General features: G+C 43.6%; 1 protein-coding gene across 1 annotated transcript; it reads left to right on the plus strand.

The window, feature by feature from the left end:
- On the plus strand, positions 1-11,771 carry LOC148224973 (uncharacterized). The gene is made up of 3 exons (XM_088160690.1): positions 1-2,076; positions 10,079-10,219; positions 11,091-11,771. The coding sequence occupies exons 1-3, from the start codon at positions 2,038-2,040 to the stop codon at positions 11,544-11,546; spliced, it is 636 nt and encodes a 211-aa protein (XP_088016816.1). The 5' UTR covers positions 1-2,037; the 3' UTR covers positions 11,547-11,771.
- Positions 11,772-14,440: the final 2,669 nt, after the last annotated feature.

Consider the following 14,440-nt stretch of genomic DNA (forward strand, 5'->3'; position numbering starts at 1 on the left):
GCAGGCAAAGATATATTCAAGGCTACATATTAGAGCTTTTATGAATTGTAGATTTTAAAATTATACAAGGAAACAGCCAGTACTGCTTGAAAAGTTAATGCTGTATTTCTTCCACATGGGTGTATCCAGCTTTCACCATGGCATTGCTGGAGAGTCCTGGGTTTAGCTCTGCTGTGCTAGTCACAATGATAGCATTGGCCAAAGAGATCTTCTTGCTCCAGAGACCTCAGGTAGGGGCCAGTGTTTATATCTGCAGTTTCATGGGGCAGGTACAAGGCTACCAGTGCTCTGATTTCCCTGAGATGCTCAGCAGTGCATGATTCTGCCAGAGACAGAAAATTGCACTATCTAATTTAGCTGGGACATGTACAATCTCATCAAGGAAGAGATTGAGGCTATTAGATTCATCTGTAGTTTTGCTCTGGCCACTCAATTGTAAGGGGGTTAAGCTGGAGACAAACAGTGATTCAATTTTATGACCAGACTGAAAACACAAATAAATCTGCTGCTCCTGTGTGCTAACTGTACTGTGTGCCCAAGGGCAAGATGCTTTAATTGAGTGTAATAGCTCCAGGTCTGGACTTACGTATGTGGACATCAAACACTCCTTTTACACCATGAACAAGTGCTATTGAAATAATTATTGTATTAGCATCATCATCTTTCTACATGGAAATGTAGAACATATGGCAAGCTCAACAGATGCCTATAGCTGCCATCCAGATAACATTATTAAAAACAAAATAAAAAAAAAAGGAAAAGCCATTATATTTTTGGCATATTGGCTAAGAACACTCAGGAGGCTGAACTGGAGACTGCTGTCATATTTGTCATCCTGCTGATTGCCTAATGTAAAACATAAAAGGCCAGTGAAGTGTGAGAAAAGCAAGGCATTGTAGAGGACCAAAGCCTGAGCACTGGGAATAGGAAATTACAAGCAGTGACCTACAGTAAGTATGCACCAAAAGTACAGAAACCCAGCTTCTTGCTGCCAGGGGACAGGCTGTCGACTGGGAGCAAAGCTTCAGATTTCTCTGAGTGATTAGAAATTTGAAGTGCTGTGGATGCCATGTCCTAAAAGTCCTGGAGGAAGAATATGGGCACGGTGGCTGCCAGCTGATTCATGGGGAGCAGCTGCAAGGAAAATGCCTCTTCCTGCCCGCCCAGATGGATGAAAACTGTCATGAAAGGGCGCCTACAAGGGAGGGTTGGATTTCAGCCTTCAGCAGATTTGTAAATCCCCAGATGGGAAAAAAAACCCACTTCTCAAACTTCCTGAATATTCTGTTCAAAGGAAAGGCCGCTTGTCCTCCCTGTGAGAATTTTTCAGGATAATGTAGGGCACAGGGAAGAAAGACTCTGCTCTCCTAGACCAGGAGCTGGTGCCTGCATCTACTGGTTTAAAATGGCTGTGAGATGAGGCTTTTCTGAGTGAGAAAGTTTCCTCCAGTTCCAAAGGTGGAGAGAGAGCTGGGAAAAGGAGCTTCAAGGAGGAGCTGAAGATGGGGAAGCCCATGTGAATGAATGTCCTTGAAAAAGCAGAGCAGATGCTTGAGCGGGATGCTTTTTTATTTATTTTTATGGACATTGTAGAATAAGGACATTCTTGATTGGTTTTGATGTTCCTTGATATCAGTTAGAAGTGCTTTTTGACAAATGGAGGAACTACAGGGAAATACTGTCTTGCTATGGAAACACAAGAGTGATTTACATCAGCTTAAGGAGTTCTGATTCTGCAAGTTCTTTGCAGCAAAAAGGTAATTTTCTTGGTTATTTTTTGAATAGGGAATGCTCCTTGTACATAACATGGTGCTTCAGAAATTGTCCTCCCTTACCAGGATTTCTGTGTAGTCTGCTGGATATTCAATGGCAACACACAGGTAGCTGGGAGAGATGGGGCAGGTAACTTCAGTTTTGAAATGTGAATGGATTTTGTGCATTCAATTCAATTTTGGTTGCAAACAAAATTAAGAAGACTTATGAAGGGGGTCTTAATTTCTCTTTCTCAGGAGAGCCATGTGAGTAAGAGGAAGGAGTATGTGTGCCTATGTGAGAGAGAACATAGTAACTGTTATGGTAAGTGACGAGTGAAAGAGATTTATTCATTGTTAATTTGCCTCTCCTCTGTTTCATTGCCCATATAACGTGCAGTTTAAAAATACACACGAGCTAATTAGGAGACATTTTCTGGAAGGGAGTCACAGCTGCATGATGTGAAATTTCTGCAATCAGTGAAAAAATGTAAGGGGCTTGTTTACACAGTTCAGACATCCAACTTCAGCTACACTGCCACGAATGGCTGAACTTGTGATATTCCTTTCTTCCTTCATAGTTAAGTATTTCTTCAACAATACTAGTCATTAGGCTGCTCTTGAAGTATGGTTTGTGTACACAAAAGCTTGACCATTTTTTCTGACAGTAGCTGTTGTTTGAATAAAACATGTTTTTACACATCCTCTGCAAAATTTGTTTCTTGTCCTTAATATTTTCTCCCAGGGATATTGCCAGTGTAATTTCTAGAGCTCCTTTAGGTTTCCATAGGTTTTCACACCCTTAGATGAGGAATGATTTGTTTTCCACTGCCTCAAATCTGTCATTATTTTTGGTGCATGTTCCCTTTCTACCTTACAAAACTTAAATGATTTAAAGAATATTTTAAGGAGTTCTCTAGTTGTTTGTCTCTATGTTATTCATTATCAGCTATTTATCACCGTATGGTACCTTCTTCCCACTTCTAGATGTGTATAAACCACAAATAACTAGTATTATTTTAAGTGTACAATAAAGTCATATTACATATGACAAATAGAATCATAGAATTATTTATGGCATGTATTCATTATTGCAATATATATAATGTTAGCGTGTGCAATAATATATATAATGTACATTATGCAGCTGACTATTCTGTGCAGCACATGGGATTTGAAATCTAACAAAACCAGCAAAACAGCTTCAATGAACTGTATGAAAACCATACTTTCAACCTAATTTTTCTTTTTTGATGGTTGCGTTTGTGAAATTGAGATTCTGGAAAGCCATGAAGATGTCTTCATCATGAAAGGTGACCTTTTTCAAGATACCACATCCTGTGTGGTTAAATGGCTTATGCATTTATTAGCACCTTTAGATTCAGAGCCTGCCCACTTGGTGTTAGCAGAGGAATATTTTGCCTTCTCTGATGTCAGTATGTGCTGTAACACATTCCAGAAAATTCCAGAAAACCTGTGAAGAAAATGTAGCATAGGCTTAAGACTCATGAACCTTAAATGGTTTGGAAAGCCTTTAGATAAAGTCTGAGAAGGGCAGGCTTACACCTTACAAATATTGACTACTTAAAGGACAGGGCTCAGCAAATAAGACTTGATAGAGTCAATTGAACACTTCTATTATGTGCAGATTAAGTGCTGCTTTCCACTTTAAAGGTTTTATTTTGTACCTACTGTCTTCTTCAAGAAGGTTCCTGAGATCCTCCGGGATACTGGAGAGGAATTTCATTGTGGCAGGGAGATGATAATTTTTAGGCTCTCACAGAAAGCCATAATCTTGTGGGACAGAGATTAGGAACAAAGGATACAATAAACCTCCACAAACAGAACAGAAGCTGGCCTGGAAGTCTGAAGGGCCACATTGAACTTCTTTACTTGAATTCCCAAGTTTACAGGAAGTAATTATAGTCTGAAGATAGAGACTTCACCAAGGCTGGTCCAAAACTAAGCTCCGAAACAGATGTGCTTGTAGAATTGTGTGAGTTCTCAAAGCTATTTAAGAAACAGAAGGTGGATCTTAATATCCATATTTAAGGATTAATCATCTGCAGCTGGTGTGAAACATTCACAAGTGAGAATAAAAGTAAGCCTTCAGGCCTTCTGGTGAGGAGATAATCGAGTGGTTATGACACTGCAGTGACAGCCCTGAGGTTTCCTGCTCTTTAGGGCCTCTGTAGATGGCACAGCCATGCCAGCAGGGCAGTCCTGTGCATGTTGTGCAGGGGCTTATGCCTCTTCCAGGATATTTTGTGCTACAGATCTTTCCCAGACAGTTTTCACTGAGATGGTTTCCAAGATAGTAACTCCTTTTTTTGCCTAACAAGAGAAGTCAGAAAATAATTGGTGCTTAGTAAATAGCACAATACAATTTAGCTGACTGTTAAAAAAGCCCCCAACAAGAGCAAAGCAGCAAACAAATCTCAGTAGACCAGTGATTCCACAAAATATAAATATGGGCAGGAAAACATGTACTAATGCCACTGTGATCACAAGAAAGCACAGGAGAACAACATATATGAAGTTTCTCAGGCCTGGCCTAGTCACTGGGTCTACCCTGGTTTACACCATCTAAATTCCTGATACATAACTGTAGTCATTGCTGCTGGTTTTGTGCGTGAAGATGAAATTCAGTTCAAGGTGACCAGGAAAAACTTGTACACGTCAGTTAACAAAAAATATTGTAGTAGATATCAATGTAATTTTAGGAATAATTGAACTATTCTGCAAATATAGATATCTTCTTCATCTCTTTCCATTACCTTTTTAGTGTGATGAAATCAGCTCTGGGAATTCTGCTTTGGTTCACCTTGACTTTTTGAAGTTATTTTATACTCTGCACAAGAAGTACATAATGTACATGGACACTTGCACCCTTCGTGGGGTTATTTTGTGGAGGATGTGTGTGTGTGTAGAGGATATAAATGTATTTTAGCTTGGATGGGAGTACACTTTGCTGGGTAAAAAACTGGGTGGATGACTGGACCAAAGAGTGGTGGTGCATGAAGCGAAATTCAGGTGATGACTAGTCACAAGTGGGTTCCCCAGGGCCTAGTATTGGGGCCCGTTCTGTTTAATGTCTTTATCAACAATCTAGAAAAGGGGATCAAGTGCACTCTCAGTCAGTTTGCAGATGACACCTTCATGCATTTGGCATGACTGTTGATCTCAGGGCAGGAAGGTTCTGCAGGGGGATCTGGACAGGTGGGATTGATGGGTTGAGGCCAATGAACATGAGCCAGACATGTCCAGATGGCCAAGGAGACCAATGGCACCTGGCCTGTATCTGCAATAGTGTGGCCAGCAGGACCAGGGCAGTGACTGTCTCCTTGTACTGGGCACACACCTTGAGTTCTGTGTCCAGTTCTGGGCCCCTCACTACAAGAAGGACATTGAGGGGCTGGAGAATGTCCAGAGAAGGGCAGTGGAACTGGGGAAAGGTCTGGAACACAAGTCTGGTGAGGAGCAGTTGAGGGAGCTGGGAGTGTTCAGCCCAGAGAAAAGGAGGCTCAGAGGTGACCTTATTACTCTCCAGAGCCACCTGAAAGGAGATGGTAGATAGGTGGGGGTTGTTGCAGTGAGTTTCTTGTTAATGGTATATTCTGTTATTGTCCAAGCTAATGGTCTAGTCCAAAATATGCCCTCCCACCCACCTTGCCAATCTATCCTAAACTACCTGTCAATTCTGCTTTGTGCCAGCCCTCTGCTTAGAATTCCTCTTTGGAAATCCCCTAAAATTTGAGGTCTCATTAGTCCGTCCATGTGACCTGGTTTTTCCCCCTACCTCTCTCATTGGACAATGCCTTTGTAAATCCTACCCTTTATCCTTCCCAAGAATTCCTCCAATTTGCTAAGAATTTGTACCTTCCCCTTAAACCTCCCCCATATTTAAGTTGTTTCACCTTTGCCATTTTTGTCTTTTGCCTTGCAGATTCCCCAACGTAATAAATCCTTTTCATCCTATGCAAAAGACCTCCACCTCCTCCTTGCCTCCTTCAAACACAATCTGACAGCCAAAAGGCCATGGAGCCATAGCCACATGTGACCCACTCTAGGCACAGGACCAGAATGGCAAAGTGAGTGCAGCTCTGGCTGGTGTGTCAGTGGGTCACTTTCTTGTCCCAAGTAACAAGTGGTAGGACAAGAGATAACAGCCTGAAGTTGTTCCAGAGGAGGTTTATATTGGATGTTAGGAGACATTTTTTCATCAAAAACGTTGTTAAAAACATTTGGACAGGCTGCCCAAGGAAGTGGTGGAGCCAGCTTCCCTGGAGCTGTTTAAAATATGTATAGATGTGGATCTTAGGGACACAGTTAGTGGTGGAAGTGCTGGGATAATGGTTGGACTTGGAAAACCTTAAAGTTCATTTCCATCCTGAACAATTCTGTAATTCTGTGATTTTTACTTGTGAAATTGCAACATATTCTTCACCAGAAAGGAAAAGGTAACTGTAATACCCCTACAATCTGCTGCTCTTTGTAAACACAGGTATGTGCTTGTAAGTAGATAAGACTCAGACCTGAGCTCACTGTGGATTCTCTGATGCCCAATAAAGGTTGAGTTCATTCTGTCTCCCCTCTTGATCCACCTGTTTTTAAAAGCTTTTGGGAACTTTGTGTCAGTGAGATCTATTTTGTCGTGGTGACTATGAAACAAGGGATCTAAAAGTAATTGGGGACAGAGGGAGCAGACACACAGGCAGCAAGCATGGTTACACAAGCTTAAAAATAAGGCTGAAAATAATTTGCTGCTACAACAGTGTATGACTTCTCAATGTCCCAGAGCCATGTTCTACACAGTGGTGAGATCCTAGAGAAAGACAAGAATGAGATTAAAAAGGAGTAACAAAGCCTCTCTGAATATTAATGAGATAAGGCAAAAATTATCTAATGCCTGGAGAGCTTCACTCTTCCTCCCCCTTCACAACTTGTTCTGGTTTTGCAGCAGTTTTGAGAAAAAATGAGTTTTTAACAAATCAAGTTATTTGAAAAAGCAGCTAATATTGCAAGAACATAATACACACAGGCAGCAGGCTTTAAAACTCAAGTTAATAAATTGCCAAGTAGTAAAAGTAGAGTTTAGTTGAAAAATCCCAGTCATCTGATATGTAGGTGTGTAGAATATGATAGTTTGTTGGCTTTTCCTGCTCACAAACCATGTGTTTTAAGAAAGAAAAAAAGAGAATTATTTATTCCTGGATGACTTTTGACAGTTGATCTAACAATAGAGTACTCTGATGACTTTGTACCGACTACACTTTGGTGACAAAATACACCGCATACACTAAGGAAATATAATTTTCTGTGTTACTTGCATATGGCGTTGGTAAAAAAACCCTGAAAAAATCTCACATTTCAATTGCACTTAGTGTCAGGGCAGGAGACCAGCCCACAGTGAACTTGCTAGATTTGTTTTATGGAACATTCCCAATCCTCTTCTCTTTTGGTTTCCATGGTTCCAAAGGAATACTCTCTTAGTGTACTGCACTATGGGAAGCACTTTGACCTTGCTTATGTGAACTAATGTCTTTGGTCGTTGCAGTTATAAACTTTAAATGAAGCTTTTTGAATGCACCTTGGTTAGAGATCTAATATCTGGCATGGTTTGGATTGTGGCTGTTGGATTGACAGAAAGTAATTGAGCTATTTCTAATAGGCATCCTGCAATTCCATTTTGCTAGTTTCAAAATGGACATCCCATTTGGCAACAGCTCATTTTTCAGCATAATGTGCCATAGACTCATAAATATTTTGGGTTAACCCTGGAGATAAGGATGAGAATTACAGGTCAAAAATGCAGGTTCTGGGGCTGATCTGCTTCCTAGATAGAGGTGTGACAGCCACTGGACACTGTCCACCTCTTTCTTTTCACTGAATTATAGAATGGTTTGGGTTAGAAGGGACCTTAAAGACCATCCAGTTCCAATCCCCTGCCAAGGGAAGAGACACCTTCCACTAGACCAGGTTGCTCAGAGCCCCATCCAGCCTGGCCTTGAACACTTTCAGGGATGGGGCATCCACAGCTTTTCTGGGAAACCGGTGCCAGTGCTTCACTACCCTCACAGTAAGTTTCTTCCATATACCACATAAATTTCTGCTTTTCCAGTTTGAAGCCATTACTCCTTGTCCTATCACTACAGTTCCTGCTTGTTTTTATCTGATGATGTCCTGCAGTTGTTGCTCATCTTCACCAGCAGATTTAGGAAAGGACTGCTTTTCCTTTTTGAAATGTCGTGGACTGCCATGTGGTCTGGACAGATAGAGAACCAGATTTTCTTCCCAGAATTTAGTAGCCACATAGCATATCTGTAAATGTTGATGCTTGTGGCTTCTTTTGCCAGATACAAATTGCAGTGGGAGTATCATTAAAGGAAGAATGTTTAGCTCTGAAGTGACAGAGCTGTGTCAAAATTTCTGCATAAGCTGCCTGCAGATCCCTGAAGGCATTGTGACACCCACTATATTTGTTTGCATTGCCATGCTCTACTTAAATAGATATGAAAGACCATCTGGGAATGACTCTTGCAGTTCCTGAAGCAGGACTCTGTAATGGCAGGGTTAGCAATGTCTATAGTTATGTAGCCTGTCCAGAAGCTGATCCCTCTTCTCTCTTAGTTCACTTCAGGTTTTCAGGTTCCCATGGAATTTAATAGGCTGACTTTCGTAGAATTTTTATATCTAAACTTAAAATGACTTATGTTATTGCAATAGTTCACTGACTTGATGTGGCTTTATGCAAAGGGCAGGGTGATCTCATTGCTATCTCTTTTAAAGTGATCAGCAGTCCTTGATCCTTGTTCTACAAGCAGCCCTTGTTCTACACTTGCAATATAAATATTTAGGAACAGCTGAAAAGAGACACAAAAGTATATATAGGCAGAACAAACTGATGGAGCAGTCTCACCACTATGTATTTCAGTACAGCTGAGCAGTCTGCAGATAATTCAAGCCTTTACAGAGTGTCTCCTGCCTTGAATAAAGTTATTTCAAGAGGTCTTGATGTACTTCCCAAGTCCTGCTGGCCCCACTGTTTCTGATATAAGCCAGGATGCCATTGGCTTTTGGACACCTGGGCACACACACTGGCTTCTGTTCAGCTCCTGTTGACCACCACCCCCAATTCCTTTTCCACCCAGCAACTTTCTGGCCACTCTGCCCCAAACCTGGCACTTTGCCTAAAGTTGTTGTGACCCAAGTGTAGGACCTGGCACTTGGTCTTATTGATCTCACCATGTCTTTGGCCTCAGCCCATCAATCCAGCCTGTCCAGATCCCCCTGCAGAACCTTCCTGAAGCAGACCAACATTCTCGCCAGCTTGGTGTCATCTGCAAACAAACAAATTATCCCTGACCTCCTTTTCCAGATTGTTGATATGGATATCAAACAGAACAGGCCCCAGTGCTGAGACCTGGGGAACCCTGGCACCCATGGCTGGATGCCAGCTGGATGTAACTCCACTCCCCATCACTCTCTGGGCCCAGCCCCACAGCCAGTTCTGTACCCAAAGAGTGCCACGTCCATGAACAGCCACTTTCTCCAGGAGAATGCTGTGGGAAATAGCATCAAATGCTTTACTAAACTCCCGGGAAACAAGAGGCACAGCCTCTCCCTCCTGTACTAAGTGGGTCATCTTGCCATGGGAGGAGGTCATGCCTGTCAAACAGGCCTTACATCAAATACCTCAACCTCTTCGTCTCCTTTGTCACTGTAAAACCCCCCTGCAGCCCAGTAAAGGCTAGAGATTGTCCTGAGCCCTCTTTTCATTGCTAATGAACTTATGGAAACATTTTTTATTGTCTTTTACAGCACTAGTTAATTAACTTCCAGTCAGGCTTTGGCCTTTCTGATTTTCTCCCTGCACAACCCCTTGAAAGCTGTGCAAGCCTCCTGCCCATTCTTCCAAAGGTTTCTCTGGTTTCATGGGAGTTCCATGGGAGTTCCACGAGAGTTCCCCCTGAGTTCCAGAGCTGGCTGGGCAGGGTGTGGCCGTGGAGCCCTGGTGACATGTCCCTCTGTGACATGTGAGGGGACACGTCCCCAGGTCCCAGCTCTGCGCTGTCACGGCTGCAGTGCGGCCCCGGCAGCGGTGAGGGCGGCAGGCAGGGGCAAGGCTGGGCTGGGCGAGGGCCAGGCCGGGCCACTGGGGAGCTCCCAGGGCTGGGGACAGCGGGCAGGGCTGTGGAGGACACTGGGGCAGGGCAGTGCCACCACTGCAGCCAGTGCCCTGTCCCTGGGCCCTGTTTCCTGCCCCGCTGCCCCAGCCACCCTCCCAGCCACCCGACCCCACTGAGCCCCTTCTCTCCCTCCTCCAGGCCATGGCTGGAAAGATCACCAAAATCCTGCTGGTGCTGGCCATCCTCCAGTACGGGCTGAGAGCTGATGCCCAGGCAGCACAGACCACAGCAGAAGTTCTGACACAGCATGAGGAGCAGCACAGCCAGATGACTTGGCTGGTGAGAAAGATTGTAAATTGCTCAAGTGACTGGGCAGCTGGGAATAATTCCTGGTTAGTCTGTGTGAACAGCAGGGCAGTCATCCTCTAGCACGGGCTGAGTTTAACAGTGCCTGCATCCCACTTGGGTGCCTCTGCCCAGGTGTTGTTTCCTGCCTGCTCCTCATCTCTGTTTTCCAGTTCAGGGGCCTGGGTACTCAGAGAACAACTGGCCTTACTCTAAAGACTGAGGCAAAGAAGGCATTTAGATATCTCAGTCTCTTCCTTATTCTATCTCACTATATTTCACCCCCATCCAATAAAGGATGGAGCTTCTCCTTAGCCCTCCTTTTTGTTACCAATAAACTTACAGAAACATTTTTTATTCTCTTATATGGCAGTTAATATAAAAGCAAATTCAGTTCTGGCTGGGCTTTGGCCGTTCTAATTTTCTCCCTGCACAACCCCACAATAGCTGTGCAGTCCTCCCAAAAGGCTGACCTTCTTCCAAAGGTCATAAACTCTGGTTCCATCTGAATTCCATCTAGTTTCTTTCCAAAGCCCAGCTTGGCTGGGCAGGGTGTCGCTGTGGGGGCTCTGATGTCTCTGACATGAGAGGGGACAGGTCCTCAGATGCCCTATGTGTCACTGCTGCAGTGAGGCTTGAGGCAGCAGTGAGTGGGGCAGGCTGGGGGAAGGATGAGGGACAGACAAGAAGCACCAGCACCCACGGGAACTTACAAGGCTGGGGAGAGGATGGCACTTGGGCCAAGTGCCTTCAGGGCTGTGGGGATGGCTGCCCCCATCCCTGGGCCCGACATTTCCTACCCCAGCTGCCCTAGCCTCCATCTCCCTACCACCCAGCTCGGCTGAGCTCTTTCTCCCTCCTCCAGGCTAGAGCTGGAAGGATCACCAAAATCCTGGTGCTGCTGGGCATCCTCCAATACACAGTGAGGATGGATCTTCCATCAGTGAAGGTCACGGAAGACCTCCTGAAGCAGCATGAGAAGGAACACGTTGTGGAGATGGCCCAGATGCTGGTGATGGAGCAGAGGATGCAAAAGCAGCGTGGATTCACCCCCGGAAGGATGCTCCTCTTGGCTTGCCAGGAATGGTGGTTCTGGGTTGCTGCTGAAATCCTCCTCGTGTTTTTTGGGATCTACTGGCTGCCCAGGCAGAGCAGCTCTGACTGTGAGGATGGCAGCCAGGAGGAAACTTCCACCAGTTCCCAGGAGCAGATAGAGGAGGAGGACTGTGAGGATAATCCTGACTCTCATGACATGGCAGAGAAGCCCCCAGAAAAGGTAGGGACCTCTGGCACATCTTCCAAGCCCTTCCCAGCTTTCTGAGGTCTGCATCCAGCCATGAGATCTGGCAGTGCCTACAAATACTGGAATGCCTGCAAGGGCATGATTGACCCCCTGCTGCTCCTGCCCCTGAGACCACTCACTGTGCACTTTTTCCAATAGAGCTGGGCACTGTGGAGGATCTGGCGGCGAGACACCCCTGTGGCTGTGGGGAGCAGCGACCAGAAAATGTGCTGTGCTACTTCCCCTCCAGGCTGAGGAGGCAAACAAGAGTTCACATCCCTGCTTCATGTGCAGCTCCTGAAAATAATCCCAGTTGTGATGCTCCCCCTGCCAGAAAGTGTGGAACACTTTCTAAATACATGTCCAAAATTGTTTATTTGTTTGAATAAGTCTTGTTTGAGCAAGAGAATGTTGTGGGATGATGCTCCTTGTCTCCTGAACTACAAAGTGCATCACTTGTCCTAGGGGAGGTGGGTTGGTCAGGTAGGACAAACCCATTGTGGCTGGGCCTGATGCCCTGGCTGTCCTGTGTGTGCCATATGATGGCTCTTGAGCTGCTCCATGACCTTTCCTGGCACCAAATTCAGGCTGACAGGGCTGTATTTCTTCTTACTGTCTAGTGAATACCAGACACTTTTGAATGTCCTCCTCCTGGCCCCAGCTCTGAACAGTGTCTGCAGAGGTGCAGAAGGTTGCTCTGCACTTTGTGCTGTGACAGGTGGTTTCCATTGCCTACCTCTCACATGGTTCTTTCAGTAAGATATTTTGTTTCTGTGTATTGACAGAAGAGCTGGGTTGCATATCCAGCACCCAATTTGTGCTTCAGCTGGAGGGATGGGTATAGACCTTTATTTCAAAATAGGCAGTAGTGTTTTGGGGCAGAAGACCATATGGGCCACCAAAGTCTGAACTTGTAAGGCTTTAAAAATATTTGGGCACTTTATCATTGTTCAAATGTAATTACTTGACAGCACCTTTCCAGCTTCTTCCCTTGAAAAACTGTGTCCAGTCACCTTTCAGGGCCTCTTTTTACACAGCCAGTGCTGACTTTGAATATCTGTTTTGCACTACAAGCACTTTTTTAAACAGGCAGTCTGTCTAAATTCAATGTGTTTGACGTAAGGACAGGGGGTGTATTGCATCAATCTGTTACTCTTTTACTGCCAGGGCATCTTTGCCTGCTGCAGGCTCTTTTATTCACTATGCCAGAGGCCAGATTAGGAAAATAATTTTCCTTGAATCATGATCACTGAACCCAACATTAGGTGTGGTTTCCACCCTACCAACCCTTTCCCAATGAGTAAAGGTGGGAAGATAAACACCACTTAGCTAATATGCTTTGTGGTCTTGTCAATCCTTGTGACAAGATAACTGACACTGTGCTATTTTGCACATCTATATTATATATTACATGCCAGATAAAGCTAAAATAACCTAAAAAAATCTAATTTGAATGTTCCAGCATCAGAAAATTCAGCATGAAGACTGAATGCTATCCTTTCAAGAGTACACTGGATCTTACGTGGCATCTCTATTCAAAATATGTGAAGTAACATCCAATAGATCTCATCACACTGGCAATGAAAACATGTGAAATTGTGGCCCACCTGACAGGCTTGGTGGATATGAAATCACACAGTTTTTATCATACATAGCAGACTGCTTATAATTCTTAGAAATCAGAGAATTAAAAATTATTAGAAATATTGGAGGTTTTTTGTTGTTGTTTTAACTAATTTAAATTCACTGTATTATACAAAAGAGATTTGAGTGCCTTCATGTCATTAATTAAAAACGTTAGTAACTTCACAGAGACTGAACTTCAGAAAGCTCACTGCTTTTAAAGATTCTATCAGTGTAAAAACAAATTCTTTATACTTAAAATGGAGAGCATAATAAAATCCAAAAGGATATTGCCTTGCCTAAAGGCAATTGTGTGTGGTAATCTGTTGATTCTGTTGGTGCCCATGTTTTACCTGGAGACTCAGTGATAGGGAGTGGGAAGGAAATTATTTGTTTCATCCCAGAGAGGTTTTGAGATATTTATCTTTTCCTTGTGCTGCATAGAGAAAGAAAACTGATATCGTGAAAGTTTTCGAGAACTGGTAATCTGAAAATTATGGATAATTTAATTTTCAAGTACCTTATTAGAAGAAATTTGTAGGAATTATTGAATAGAGGTATGGCAAACTGGAAAAGCTCCCAAAGTCCACACTTTAATTTTTTGTTTTCAAAAACCTGTGAAAGGGACATCTCCTATTGAAAAAAGTGATTTGTAAAAACTCTCAATCAAAATTTAGGCTCACAGAATTTATCACAGAATGATCATGGTTAGAAGGGACCTTTGGGTCCAGCCCCCCTGTTTAGGAAAGGCGCTTAAAGCATGTTCTCCAGAGCCACATCCAGCTACTTTTTTAGTTACCTCAAAGGATGGAGACTCCACCACCTCCTTGGGCAACCTGTGCCAGTTTCTCCATAGTGAAAAGATATTTCCTGATATGCAGAGAACCTCCTGTGTTTCAGTTTGTGGCCACTGTCTCTGGTCCTGTTGTTGAGCACTGAGAAGAACCTGGCCCTGTCCTCTTTGCACCCTCCCTTCAGGTATCTGTGCACATCCATGAGATCCCTCCTGAGCCTTTTGCTCTCTGGCTGAGCAGTGTCAAAAGCCTGACTGAAGTCTAGACAGACAATATCCACTCTTCTCCCCTCATCTACCAAGGCACCCAATTTAGATTTCTGAAAGCAGAGGTGAGACAAGGCTGAAAGGACTATAAAGGCTGAAATTACTTAATGAAAATTGAGAGATGTTTGGAAGGTATTTCTGAAGTCCAATTGTAGCTTTTAGTATGTTTCTATGCACATAAGATACATTGTGTAAATAGATATGCGAAGGTTATATGCTAATCTTGTTTTAGCAATCTTGTCTGAATATA

Source organism: Sturnus vulgaris, chromosome 2 (genome assembly GCF_052056855.1).
Source record: "Sturnus vulgaris isolate bStuVul1 chromosome 2, bStuVul1.hap1, whole genome shotgun sequence".
NCBI classification, from domain to species: Eukaryota; Metazoa; Chordata; class Aves; order Passeriformes; family Sturnidae; genus Sturnus; species Sturnus vulgaris.